Below are 13149 nucleotides of genomic sequence, written 5' to 3'. Positions count from 1 at the left end.
GGGGAGGGAGGGGAAAATTGAGGACCTAATGTCGGGGGTTTAAATGGAGAGAAAATGTTTTGAGAAACGATGTACAAATGCGCTTTACACAGTTGATGTGTGTATGGACTGGGATAACAGTTGTATGAGCCCCTAATAAAATGTTAAAAAAGAAAAAAAAAGATATTCACATAAAATCATCTATATCCTAAATGGCTTACCAAGTGCCAAAAAGAAAATAAAGTTTTAAAATTCTTCACTCAAAAAAAAAAAAAAAAAAAAGTCAGAAAACCTTCCTGGAACTCCATGGGATGTTCAGCGAGTGTAGACGCAGTGAACACAGTGATGTGATGGGATGGATGTTCTCACTCTGGGCTAGAAAGCTAACGCAGGAGCAAGACAGAGCAGTGGTGAGGGCCTTCGACCACCCCACGGCCCACAGGAAGGCAGGCTCACTAGGCAATGCAGAGTTGCTGGCCAGTGGATCCAAAAGCCACTGTAACTCTTTCTGGGTGTAGAAACCCTGCTCTTTCTCCTGCAGAGCGGAGGGTGGTTTGGAACTGCTGACCTTGCCGTTTGCAGTCCAGGGCGTAACTCACTGCGACCCAGGGCTCCTTTGGTCCATTGGCTAGACTGGAGGAAATGAGATGCATAAACAGAGAGACCAGACAAACACGTGGAGGGAAAGATCAGTAGGAGCCTACATCCGGAGCGTGCAGAGTGAAGAGCCTTCAGAAAAAGTGTGGGCCCTTCAGGAGGAAACAAATGGCGCCCAAGCCCAGAGGGGGTGGGGGCACAGGCAGATCTGAAACCCGGCTGTGCTTCCCGTGACACGTCCCATTTAGACAAGGATGAGGACAAAGATCGAGGGGAGGGCACGTAACCGAGGACAAACTGGGAAGCGCGACACGTTTCTGTGAGAAGGCTCCTGAACGGAGACTTGTAAAACAGGCTAAAGTTGGCGAGGGAGCCAGCGAGCAGAGTGGGAAGGGGGGGCGGGGTGTGGTGGGGAGTGGTGATTCTTTTCAGTTCTGATTCAAAAAGGGACCAGGCCCTTTCTTAGGGATCACGGCAGCATGTTAGTCGAGGCTGAGGAGGGGAGACCGCTCCCATTCATTTTATGTCTGTCCTTTCCAGACAGGGGCTTGGCGCTAAGGAGATTGCCAAAGACACTAGGCAAACTGCCCTGGACACGCCAGGAGGTGGGCGTGGTGCAGTGGCTGTGGGACATGGTAAGTGTATCCTTCTATCACTTGCCCACCACATCCCAGGACCCAGGATGAACCTGTGATTGCTAGAAGTTCCTGTCACACCAGCTTCCAATTAAACCTTCAGTAACATGCATCCGAGGACTGCCGGGTGCAAAGCCAGCTTTGGCATTGTGGCTGATGCTGATGACAACCTTCGGTTGCTATTCCTATGGTTTCCACGGGCCAGTCGCCAGCCCTTTCTTCCTACTCTGTCTTAGTCTGGAAGCTCCACTGACACCTGTCCACCTTGGCCCCTGCCGGTTTATTTCAAAGCCTGTGGCACAGCTCCGCGCACCGCAGCAAACATGAACCACCACAGGACACACTGGCAAGTGAGGGGTGGGGTGGGGGCCGGACACACCTATCAATGAGGTGACAAGGCCACAAGTGTGCAACCCCAAGACACCGGGGGAACAGTGGGGAGTGGTTCCCATAGACTGTTGTTAGCAACTGACCCAACCCGGGAGTGGTGAGCTGGGTGGAGTGGGTCATTTCTGTTGGGTAGGCCAACAAAGCTGGCAAGATCTTAGGCCAGAACATCGAATATGTGGTCTGTAAGCCCCTGGAAAGGATGAAGTGGCTATTGGGAGTTAGCATGCGTTGGAGAAAAGAAGCCCTGCCCCCCGCAGGCTCCTCAAAGGGGTGGACTGGGTAGGGCAGGCAGTATCTTGAAGACGCACGGAACAAGGACAGACGGTTAGTTCTGTCAGGTCCGTGACTGCCAGGCTGTCTGCCTTCTGGGTTGCTGGGCCCCTGTGTCTGGCCTTCAGCCATCCCCAACGACTTATGTGCTGGAGCGCACCAGGCTACCTCTGGCGTCCCTGCCTTTGCGGATCAAGTGTCCTCAGTTGAAAAGGGTTTTCTCTTCCTCACACCCCTCATCTGGTGGCTTGCCCTTCAAATAGCCCCTTTCTACTGCCCAGTATGATTGTAAGGCCCTTATCAGAGCTGGCCCAGCAGCTTGCATACTCCTCTATCACAGCTTCCCCGGGCGACAGCTCCCTTGTCAGGCTTCCCTGATGCCTCTGCAAGCTCCTGACCCCCCCCAACCAAACCCAGCACCATCTAGTCCATTCCCACTGCAAGCAGCCCTCTGCCGGGTTCTGAGGCTGTAAATCTTTAGGGGAGCAGGTAGCCTCAGCGGCCTTCCTTGGAGCAGCTGCTGGGTTTGAACCACTAACTTTTGGGTTAGAAGTCGAATGCTTTACCCAACAGTGCCACAGAGCTCTGTCATGAGCTCCTGAGAGGGTTTGCATCTCTTAAACCCAGCCCCTCATCGGACACCAAGAGGACTCTCCAGAACAGCCACAGCAGGAGTGAGATTTGCTGACAGCTTCAAAGTCATTCCGAGGAGGGAGTGTTTCTAACTGGGGTTTGGGGGGTTGTTGAAGTCTACACTTCTGTCAGCGACCTGGAGGAAAATATACATCCAGAGACTTCAAAAATGGGAGGAAAGATAAGACAAAAGGCTCCAGAGCTAACAATCTACAGGCTGGACATACAGTCTGCAATCCTGGATAGCTCTTTAGAGATGGATCCTCTTCGCCATACCAAAGGCCCGGGCCTTGTCGGTCTCTCAGTCCTCTACACAGGTCATCTCGGGTAACACATCCCAGAATATGACGGGATTGCTGTATAATCTACATTTATGCAGCTGCTACAGTTCGGACTATCCACAGCTAATGAAGATAACTCATTGAATCTGTCTCAAATTCTCATTGTCCTAATTGTGTCTTGTAGTGGAGTACCAGCAAGCCATTTATGACTCATGTTCATTTATGCTTCAAAACTTTATGGTCACTCTGTGTAAAGATACCTAACAACTAATACAACAAGGTTTTAATAGACATAATCATAAATTTTGTTAGGTATTAAACATAGCTATAGAATGGGGAATATCTAGCCCCATCCACTGATTTATCCACCTAACCCCTCACCCATCCATCCATATTTATTGAGCCTTCACCCTATGTTCAATACTGTGTGAGACTCTGCCGATTTCATGGAAAATAGACGCGGCTTCCCTAGTGGGGTGGAAAAGGTAAATAAGCAGGTGGGTGGATCCAAACGCTGACCAGGGCCTCACATAAAAGAAGATAGGATGTGGCGGGGGTAAGAGACAAGTTTGGGTGAGAGCGCATGTGGATGCATTTTGAGGCTCGCAGGGAGTGCGGGGAAGAAGGGTGCCCTGCGGTTGGCTGTGAAGGTAACTGTGAGCCTGGCGGGTGTTGATGGAAGCTGAGGGGTGAATTCAAGGGTGGTTCCTCTTCTGGTCCCATCACTTCTAGACCAACATCTGCCGTCCTTCGTCGGGGAGTCCCATGGTGGTGCAAAGGGTTAACACACCTGGCTCCCACTAAAAAGCTGGGACTTTGAGGCCACACAGAAGCACCTTGGAAGAAAGACCTGGTTCTCTTCCAGAAGACAAGCCATTGAGAACCCCACGGAGCACCATCGTGCTCCGACTCACACAGGCTCACCAGGAGTTGGCGCTGGAACGCTCTGGGGAGTCCGCGAGTGGATCCAAAAGAGGGGTGCTGAGCCACAGCTCAGGAGGCCAGGCCGAGAGAACTAGGGACGTTTAGGTTGCAGAAGGGACCACTAGGCTTCCATCCTTGGAATTTCTGAAGGCGCAGGGTGTTCTGAGGAGAGTGAGCTCATTCTGCATCGTTCGAGGAGGCCAAACTTGAACTTCTGGGAGCAGAACCAAGATAGCACAGTGTAGTTCACACAGAGGGGAGAAGTCTCTCATAGAATGTGAGCGATACAAAAATAGGCTTTTTGGGAAAGCGAGTACCCCATTTTGGGGATTGGTCACATAGAGGCTGCTCAAAAGAATGATGAGATATTGGGCCAGAGATATTTTTTTAAAACACAGCTGTGGAGACAAGGGTGCAGGTTTTTCCTCGTTTGCTTCTCTGACCCAGAGATTTTCTCATGTTGGGACGCCAATCATCTTAAAATACCTGAGCCTCAAGCCAGTTGCCCAGTGCAATGCACTCTCCTGCCTCCTAGGCCAGTGCTTCTCAACCTTCCGAATGCCGCGGCCCCTTCATACAGTGCCTCATGTGGTGGTGACCCCCGACCATAAAATTATTTTCATTGCTACTTCATCCCTGTCATTTTGCTACTGTTTTGAATTGGGCGATCTCTGTGAAAGGGTCGTTCAACCCCCTAAGGGGTCGCGACCCAGAGGTTGAGAACCGCTGTCCTAGGAGCTGGTGCTCCCTCGGCTTTGCGACAAGAGGCACCTGGCCATCTTTAGCAAGGCTTCTCTCACCACGAGGCTTCCCAGAGCCTCCCCTCTCCTGGCCTCAGCCAGCAACAGCGCAGGTGACAGGAGAATGGGTTCCCGAAGGCCAGCTCCAGGGTTGGACGTGGCCTCTACTCACCAGTTCAGCAAAGACCCGCCACAAAGCAAAGGGACCAGGAACCACGCCACAGCTTCACGTGACAAAGTTCCACGAGAAACCATTTCACGACACATTTAGTCGTGTGTGTGTGTGTGTGTGTGTGTGTGTGTGTGTGTGTGAGAGAGAGAGAGAGAGAGAGAGAGAGAGAGAGAGAGAGAGAGAGAGCACACGCGCGCACACAAGCAAAGCTCTCTGAACTCCCCCGTTCCAGGAGCCCGGGTGTCATGCTCAGTTATCTCTAGCAGACAGGTGTTCCATGTTCTGTTCCAAATGCCTTTGGAAGGCTGGGTTTCTGCAGAAAGACTGAACTGAACTTGGAAGCCTATATGGCCAATTTAATCACTCAACTTAATCACTTTATGATTACGATTTGATAGTAGAGCAATTCTGTTTGTACCCATATTTGGTCTGCTGGAAGAGAAACTAAATCAAACCCATTAAGATTAAGGCTTAAGGCAGTGATTAACTGGAATCACAGACTGCAATGTTTTTCATCCATTTACCTTGTGAATAAAACATGTGTCAGAGAACATGAGCGCTAAGTGCCGCGGACAACCCATACCTGAGCCGCAGACAACAAAGACAAACAGCGCCAGCAGCCACGGTCCGACGGGGTACTTCTCCTCTTGCGGCCTCTAAAAGAGAGTGGGAAACAGCAGATTGCCTTCATTCATCCCAGAAACATGGACTGCATCCTGCTACACACTGGGCATCAGACGCGGTCGCCACCCTCAGTGGCGTTAGTGGGGCAGAGAGATAAACAAAGCCAATGAGAGGACTGTGACAGGTTTGTGAACATCCACCAACGGTTTCATGAACACACCTGCAACTCAGGGAGCGGTTTGCGTTTTCCCACTAGCCTGAAGCTTGGGCGTTTGGGCCCACTGAGGACTGCGGTGGGGGACAGGGCCAGCAGTCTGCTTCTCTCCTAAGAGCAGCTCTGCTCTGGAAGACCCGGGGGTCGGCCTGAGTCAGCACTGATGTCACAGCAACGGGTTTGGTTTCGGTTAAACTCGCTGAACCTGGCGGTCTGAGATTCAGGGACAGATGGAGTCTAAATACATATACGGCGCTTTTGGAGCCAAAAACATCATGAATGGTAATTGCTTCCATTTGCTGAAAGCAGGCTTTGTGCCCGTGCGGGGAGGTGCGGTTTTATATGGCCCTTTGCCTGAGTTCAGAGAAACAACAGCTTGAGAGAATTTGCTCCTAAACCCCAAGGAGTTACCTAGTTTTGTACCCCAGTGGTTGGTTTGTTTTTCTTTTTAACGTTGGCCAGGTTGGTTGGCTTTTCCAGGAGAAGCTGTAAACAACCTGGTTTGATTCTGTCTACCTGGGTCGGACTGCAGCCTGTCTTGTGATTGGTCTGTACCTCAGTTGACAGACTGCAGATGAAGCGTCAGTTTTGGTCGGTGTGTGACCTCCTGCTGGGAGGGGCCCTGCCTGGACAGTGATAGGAGCTGTCCATATAAGTAGCCAACCCCACGGAGGTCTTCGGCTAGAAAGCAGCGGGAAGCAGCAGAAGGCAGAAAGCAGAGCGCAGCAGAGAGTGGAGGTAGGGAACCTGTGATGTGGGTCATGGGCTGTAACACTGGCAGGCCCAGAAGGGACGCTTTGCCCTGAAGGGGCTGAGCAGAGCCCACCCTGAGAGGATCCAGAAGAGCCTGTCCCCAGGGTTCTGAGAGGAACCATGCTTGAGGGGACTGAGAGGTTCTCTCCTCCGGAGGTTGAGAGGAGATGGGGGAGTTCTTGTGCATGAAGAAAATGGCCACTTTTTTTTTTTCCAGTTGATACTTTTTTTCCTTTTTTTAAAAATCGTTTTATTAGGGGCTCATACAACTCTTATCAAAATCCATACATACATCAATTTTGTAAAGCACATTTGTACATTCATTGCCCTCATCATTCTGAAAACATTTGCTCTCCACTTAAGCCCCTGGCATCAGGTCCTCATTTTTCCCCTCCTTCCCTGCTCCCCACTCCCGAAAATGGCCACTTCTTATATGCTTCCTGACCTTGATCCTGAATGTAGTCTTATTGATTCTGATCCTAAGTTGTGCTCTCTTGCTTCCTAAACTACTCAACTTGAAGTATGGCCCATTGAGTTTGTGTGACCACTGTCACCGACTCTCAAATCCAGAAGAGAAGCCGACGGTGCTGTGGGGGAGGGCAGAGGTGTGTCCCTCATCGGGATCAGCCTTGGGCTGACCTTGATTCTTCTGGTTCCCCAGGAAGGTGCACAGGCTCTGACACTGTTGCTGCTGCCACCGCGCTTCAGGCAGGCATTCCACTGGGCACCCTACATCCATTATCTGAGCACTCAACACCTCTGCCAGGAATTTATTAGTGACTCTGCTTGGTGGTTGAGAAACTGAGGCTTTACGTTCTTGTTCACGTGAACAAGAGTCGAGGACAGAGCCAATGTGTGGCCCACTGATTCTCACAACCACGATTTCCAAGCAGGATCACAGAACGCAGCGGCTTCTCCAAACCTTGCACCCAAGAAATGAGTGGGCATCAGATGCAGTGGGAATCCCCAGCACAAGACCCAGAGTGGATGAGAGGGAAGTGGCACTTCAAAGTGAAGTTCATGGGCCCTGGGGAAGCTTCTACTATGGAGCAATCCCCCTGTCCCCTGGGAACCAGGAAGGACAAGGGAACCTGCATGAACCTAGCCCAGCCCACCTCCTGGGCCTCTGAGACAAAATGTGAATGCGCTACCACCATTCCTCTGGGCCTGTTTGCCAACAGGCTTTGAGCCTTTGAACCAAATCAATCTATGGAGGACATGTCTGTTCCAAGACTGGTTCCAGTAAGCGAAGTGAGTTCCTTGAATACGCAAGCAAAGGAAGAGAGTAAATAAAATAAAATAATTCCTCCAGCAGATCCTCATTAGCCAGAGCTAAATCTAGGGTGTATACAGACCTGCCTCCTCACTCTCTTGCGTCACCTTCTTATCGATTTGACAAGGTTGGCCAGAAACCAATTTGGTTGCTGTCGACCTGATAATACTGTATCAAAACCTGCTTTCTTTTCGCTCCGTCGCCAGCCAAGTGAACAAGTGACTGCAGGAGTCTGCACATTCATTATTGGTCTAGTATCTAACAGAACTCTTATTTTTCATCTGCAGGAAAAGAACACATTGTGAGCGTGCAGAATTCAGAGTGTTGAACACAAAAACTTCCTTGGTGGTGCTCCCAATGAAGCAGTATTCTCTCGTCGTTCGAAATACCTGACTGATGATAATAATACCCAGCTCGCTTTTTCGGAGCGCCTTCGGTGAGTTTATTTTATTTTGGAAGAGATGCTCCTCACAGCCCCAGTGGGAACAGTACTCACAGCTGGAGTCTGCTGCCGAGAAAGGCAAACAAAGCAATAGCAATTCTGCAAGTGACCAAACCCACTTTCATCAAGCCGATTCTGTCTCACAGCGACCCTTTTGGGCAGAGTAGAACGATCCTGCGGGTTTGTAGCACTGTCGATCTTTACGGGAGCAGAAAGCCTCATTTTTCTCCTTGGGAGCAGCTGGCAGGTTCGAACTACTGACCTTTTGATCGGTCAGCAGCTCAATGCTCAACCCACTATGCCACCAGAGCATTTCCCACTTCCTGAGAATTCAAAATATCAGGATGGCTTTTTCTGTGGTTAAGATACTAGCAGAAGAATCCAGAACTCTGAAATTCAACCTCCCTTCTTCTGCAATTCTGGGTAGCTACTACTTTATATCATAATTTCTCTGTTTCTTGGATTTTTCCGCTATTTGGGGGAATATTGTAATTTCAATCCATAAGCAGTCAATTCTGCCTCATGGCAACCCCGTGTGTTTCAGAGTAGAATGGCCCTCCATAGTGTTTTTTCATGGCTGGGACCTTTTGAAAGTGACCACAGAGGAGCCTGTTGGGGGGTGTGTGTGTGTGTGCAAACCATCAACCCTTCAGCCAGTCATCAAGAGTGTAACCATTTGTCCACCCAGGGGTGATCTACCCTAGAGCTCAAGACAAAAATACTAATGCATCTGCGTACAATTAAAAGAACAGTTTATTTCTGAACGATGAGTGCGAAGTTTCCGTTTGGAATCTGTTTACATCTCCCTACTTTTTGAATTTCACCCTGTGCAAGTTGTCTTTGGAAATTAACTCCTATCCGTGTATAATCATGTTTGCCCTGTTGTTGGGAAAAAATGAAATTTAGGTTTCATGGGCTTTTGTTTTAGAAGAGAATTTCAGGTCACATATTTGGGTGCTGATCTATTTACAAGCAAGTTAAACAAAAAGTCCCTCCCACCAGCTGATCTAAACATACGTTGTGGCTGGTTTGGGAACCTCTCACTATAAGTTTAGTGGGGCTGCTGAAGACCCTCATCGGCGCCAGGCGGTTTCACAAGGCCTGTCCCAGAGTAGAGCACAACCTAGTCAGAGAAAATGTACCCTTAACACATGGAACATACTTTCAGTGTAGCTATGGGAATTTTCAATGACTAATTACATTTTCTGGCCACATAGACAGATTCACCCCTAATTTTTCCATTTCTTTGTGATATTTTGGAGCCCAAACTTTGTAATCGCCTTGGAGGGCTTGAAGTCTACAGAGTCTAGTGGCTAAAACAGCCCACAATGAGTTCTTTTGTTGCTTGTGTTGCTGTCAGACAAATGTTAACAGTTCAGTAAACAGAACCCCTGCATTAAGGATGTTCGATGTGGCCACATTTGCTGCTACTAGGTCATTTTTGACTCAGTCTTCGGGTGGGTTCTGGTCACCTAACTTTCAGTTAGCAATTCGGCACGTAACTACTGTACCCCAGGGCTCCTTAGATGTCAGCTATGTGGATGACACACTGGCAAGATTTGATCTCTTAGGGATATCAACGTCTGCAATGGTTTCATATCAATTGAAAGATTTTTTTTTATTGTAAATTTGGACACCGTTTTTCTCTGAGCACAACCCCCCCAAACAAACAAAAAATTAAAGCCCCCACTCACTCTCATCGAGTCAATTTTGACACATAGTGACCCCCCTACAGGGCAGAGTAGAACCCTGAATGTAAGTAACTCTTTAGGGGAGTAGAAAGCCACATCTTTCTCCCTGGAGAGGCTGGTGGTTTTGAACTACTGACCTTGTGGTTAGCAACCCCAAAAGGAACCTAAACTGCCACCAGGGCTCCTCTACAAATATTCAATCTCAAACCAAACGCACTGTCACTGAGTTCATTCCAACTCACAGCCACCCTCTAAGGAAGACTTACATTTTCAGGAGAAATCTTTTCCATTGAAATAGCACCTTCCCATTTTGGCAAACCAATCATAACGAAATGGTCGGAGTCCCAAATGAGTTTTAGGAGCGCTTACACCTGGAGCTGAGCGTGTATAGCTCTGAGCAGAGTTTAATGCTGAGGCCTCTGCCACGTGCCCTTGGTTTTGCAGGAAGCCTGGCACAATCCTTGCAGGTCCAACTTTGGTTGTTGTTCAGTAAATCCGACCAGCACCATTTCGTTGGCCAAGAAGAACTGATTTATCAAGTTAGAAAGCTCCCCTCACCCCCACTAGCCAGACCTTTGAGCTGGACAGCCATTTGAGTGTGTTGTTGTGTTGTTGTTAGATGTCATAGAGTCCATTGCGATCCATAGCGACCCTATGCACAACAGAACACTGTCTGGTCTTACGCCATCCTCACAATTGCTCCCCTGCTTGAGCCTGAGTGTTTGGGATAACACATCCCAGGTGCCTTTGCGGGCAGACTGGACACCAACACCGCCCAACAACTCACCCACTCATGCCTCTGAATGTTCAAAGGCCGGACCTGCCATCTTCGGTTAAGGACACTGCTCTGCTACACCAATCTCCTGTGTGTAGGACACAGGGTAGACATACAATTCTAGTTACAAAGCATTAACCAACAGCTTGGAGGCACAGCCTGGCCTGAAACTGACTTCTAGAACTGGGGTTATACCTGCAGGAAGGGCCCAGATCCACCAGGCCAACAACATTAACCCTCGATATTTAAACCTAGCCCAACCCAGGGTGGGCAGCCTCACTGGTGAAGCCCTCCAAGGGGAGGGAGATGGGAGTGTGTGTGGAGACGTGGGTCTGAATTTCACTGCCCACCCTGTGCCCTTTCACCTAGCCAGGCGGTCCAGCATGAAGGGGCTGGGTAGAAAACCATATTGAGGTGAATGTCTGTCTGTGGGCAACGATGGAGGGGGTGTGGGTGGGGTGTCTACAGGAGAGATGACAAATGGCCTCCGCTTATCCTTTTATTCATTCAACAAATGTTCTAGCACCTACTACCTTTCGGGGCTCTGTGTCAGGATGTTGGTTTCACTGTCTGGCCATCATGTGGCTTTTCATCTTTCTAGGGGCGATGGCCCACTCCCCCAAGGGGAGCTCCCAGCACGCTTGCAAGATACCCCAGGAAGCCACTCCCAGAGGGGCCACGACCAACCAGGGCCCTCTGTCCACGAGGACACCACGGAGCCCGCACCCGCTTTCAGGCCTGAGTAGGGACCGGGCAGGAGGGGCGGGCAGGGGGCCAGAGCAGCGGCTGGGCCCCAAGCTGGCCTCTGGCCGCCGGCCCCGCCCCACCGGGCGCGCCTGGCCCTGCTGGCCAGCGCTCCCCGCCTTACCAGAGTTTTGGCTACGTTCCCCCTCTGGGTGATGTTCTTGCTGTGCTTCTCATTAGCCATCCGGATCCGCTGCTTGGCCACCATGGCTTAGGCGTCCGGAACGCGTTCCTCTCCCACCTGCAAGAATCCCCGCGTCAGCCCCTCCGACCAGGCCCGGCCGGCGCGTCCCGCTCGCCCGGGCCGCTGCAGGTGGCAAGGCGTGGCCGGAGCCCCGCGCGCCCCAGCAGACCCCCGCGAGCCGGCTCTGGAGACAGGCCAGAGCCCGGACGGAAGTAATCTCTCATCGAAGGAAACCCTCTCCTACTTCCTCGTTATCCTTCCGGTCCCCCCAGCTAACTAACCAGCGCGGCCACCGAGGCAGGCGCCGCCGCGTCCTCCCCGCACCCCGCGGCCGCGGGCGCGCAGAGCGGGGACCGGCAGTGGCGGAATTCGGGGCCGAACGCCGCGCCGCTGGGGGTTCGGGCCGCGCGGGCGTTTGTGCGCGGCTGGGGGCGGGGGTGATGCGCGCTGGAGGTCTTCAGCGGAGACCCACCCCAAGCCTGGGAATGGACTGGGGTCACCTCGCTCCAGGCCGGACCAAGCGGTGGCCCTGGAGGAGGGTTAGACTAGAGGCCACAGCGGGGACCTCAAATGACAAGTCGGGACAGGCCTGTGTTCTTGCGGGGAGGGGGTGGGGGGTACCCCTTTCCAGGTATGTTACACGCAGGAGGAGACAAACCTGGCTCCCTGGGGGATGGGGCAACAGGGGTGTGAGGATGGGGTTGGGACAGGCTTTGTAGTTACAGGGGCCGCAACTGGAAGGTGAGCCAGCGCCACGAGCTCCCTGTGAGTTCGGATCCACCCCCAGGCTGTGGTTTGGCCCCCACTTGACCGTTACCTTCTTCAGCCTTGGCTCTTGGCCTTCTCCATGTGAGGCCTAGCCTGCCTAGCCTAGCCACGGCCCAGTTTGCCTGCAGCCGAAGTCGAGTGCCGGCTCTCCGGTGGAATCGCTCTGACTCCTGGTGACCCCACCCTGGTGGGTGAGGGTACAACAGTGCACCCTGAGATTTCAAGGCTGATTTTTCAGAAGTAGATCTCTTTTGAGGCCTCTCAGTAGACATGACCCTTTCAGTTAGCTGAGCACGGTATCCATTTATACCAGCCAGGGACTCCTTTTTCTGCAATAGTGGATTAAAAAGTACAGTAGATGGTTTATTTAAGGGCAGCACAGACCCTCACACTCGGCCACCACAATTGCCTAGTTATGGGCCTGTGAGAAAACTGGGCTCAGCCCTACTCGTTTCCAAATGCTGCAGTGGCTGGGGAACAGCTAAAAGACTTGGGGTGGTGGGAGGTGATGAGCAGGCCTGCTGGTGGAGGCAAGAAGAGGTGGTTGAGTTTTAGACCAGCTTTGGTATAAGTGCCCCCAGCCCTTCTCTTATAGAAGTCTGTGGCTGGGTTTCTAAAGGGGATTGTGTGGGTAAAAATCCTTAACTCGTGTAGGAAGCTAGGGACAGCTCTCTCCTTGGGCCCCTTCAGTTCTTGCTTTAAGGCAGTGGTTCTCAACCTATGCGTCGAGACCCCTTTGGGGGTCGAACGACCCTTTCACAGGGGTCATCGGATTTATAACAGTAGCAAAATTACAGTTACGAAGTAGCAACGGAAATAATTTTATGATTGGGGGGTGCCCACAACATGAGGAACTGTATTAAAGGATCTAGGCATGAGGAAGGTTGAGAACCACTGCTCTAGGGGGTAGCTTGGGATAACCCAGAAGATGACCCGGCCACCGTGGCTCCTTAGTAAGGGCTGATCATTCTAGCTACAGGTCAGTTTAGTCTGAAAACCAGTGTCCCTTGGTTTCTTAATCCTTGCCAATAACATCACTACCGTATCATAGCCAGGGCTA

General features: G+C 51.2%; 1 protein-coding gene across 4 annotated transcripts in view; it reads right to left on the bottom strand.

Moving 5' to 3' along the window:
* SERP2 (stress associated endoplasmic reticulum protein family member 2) overlaps positions 1-11693 on the bottom strand; it is a 28129-nt gene extending 16436 nt beyond the window's left edge. For 2 of the 4 annotated variants that reach the window (XR_006679802.1, XM_045287136.1), the window contains exons 1-2: positions 11262-11489; positions 5205-5277 (exon numbers count right to left, since the gene is read on the bottom strand). Coding sequence is in view for 3 of the 4 variants with exons in the window: in XM_045287136.1 (XP_045143071.1) it covers positions 5205-5277; positions 11262-11345 (157 nt within the window). In the remaining variant the exon portion in view is untranslated. Of the gene's footprint in view, positions 1-3766; positions 3924-5204; positions 5278-11261; positions 11490-11602 lie in introns of those variants that run through there. The other 2 variants (XM_030884738.2, XM_045287135.1) reach the window with 2 other exon arrangements.
* Between the last annotated feature and the right edge of the window lie 1456 nt (positions 11694-13149).

This window comes from Echinops telfairi, unplaced genomic scaffold (genome assembly GCF_000313985.2).
Source record: "Echinops telfairi isolate 266 unplaced genomic scaffold, ASM31398v2 ScPeMD7_11;HRSCAF=52, whole genome shotgun sequence".
Classification (NCBI taxonomy): Eukaryota; Metazoa; Chordata; class Mammalia; order Afrosoricida; family Tenrecidae; genus Echinops; species Echinops telfairi.
Note: the sequence above shows the minus strand (reverse complement) of the source record. Positions and strands in the feature narration are given on the sequence as shown.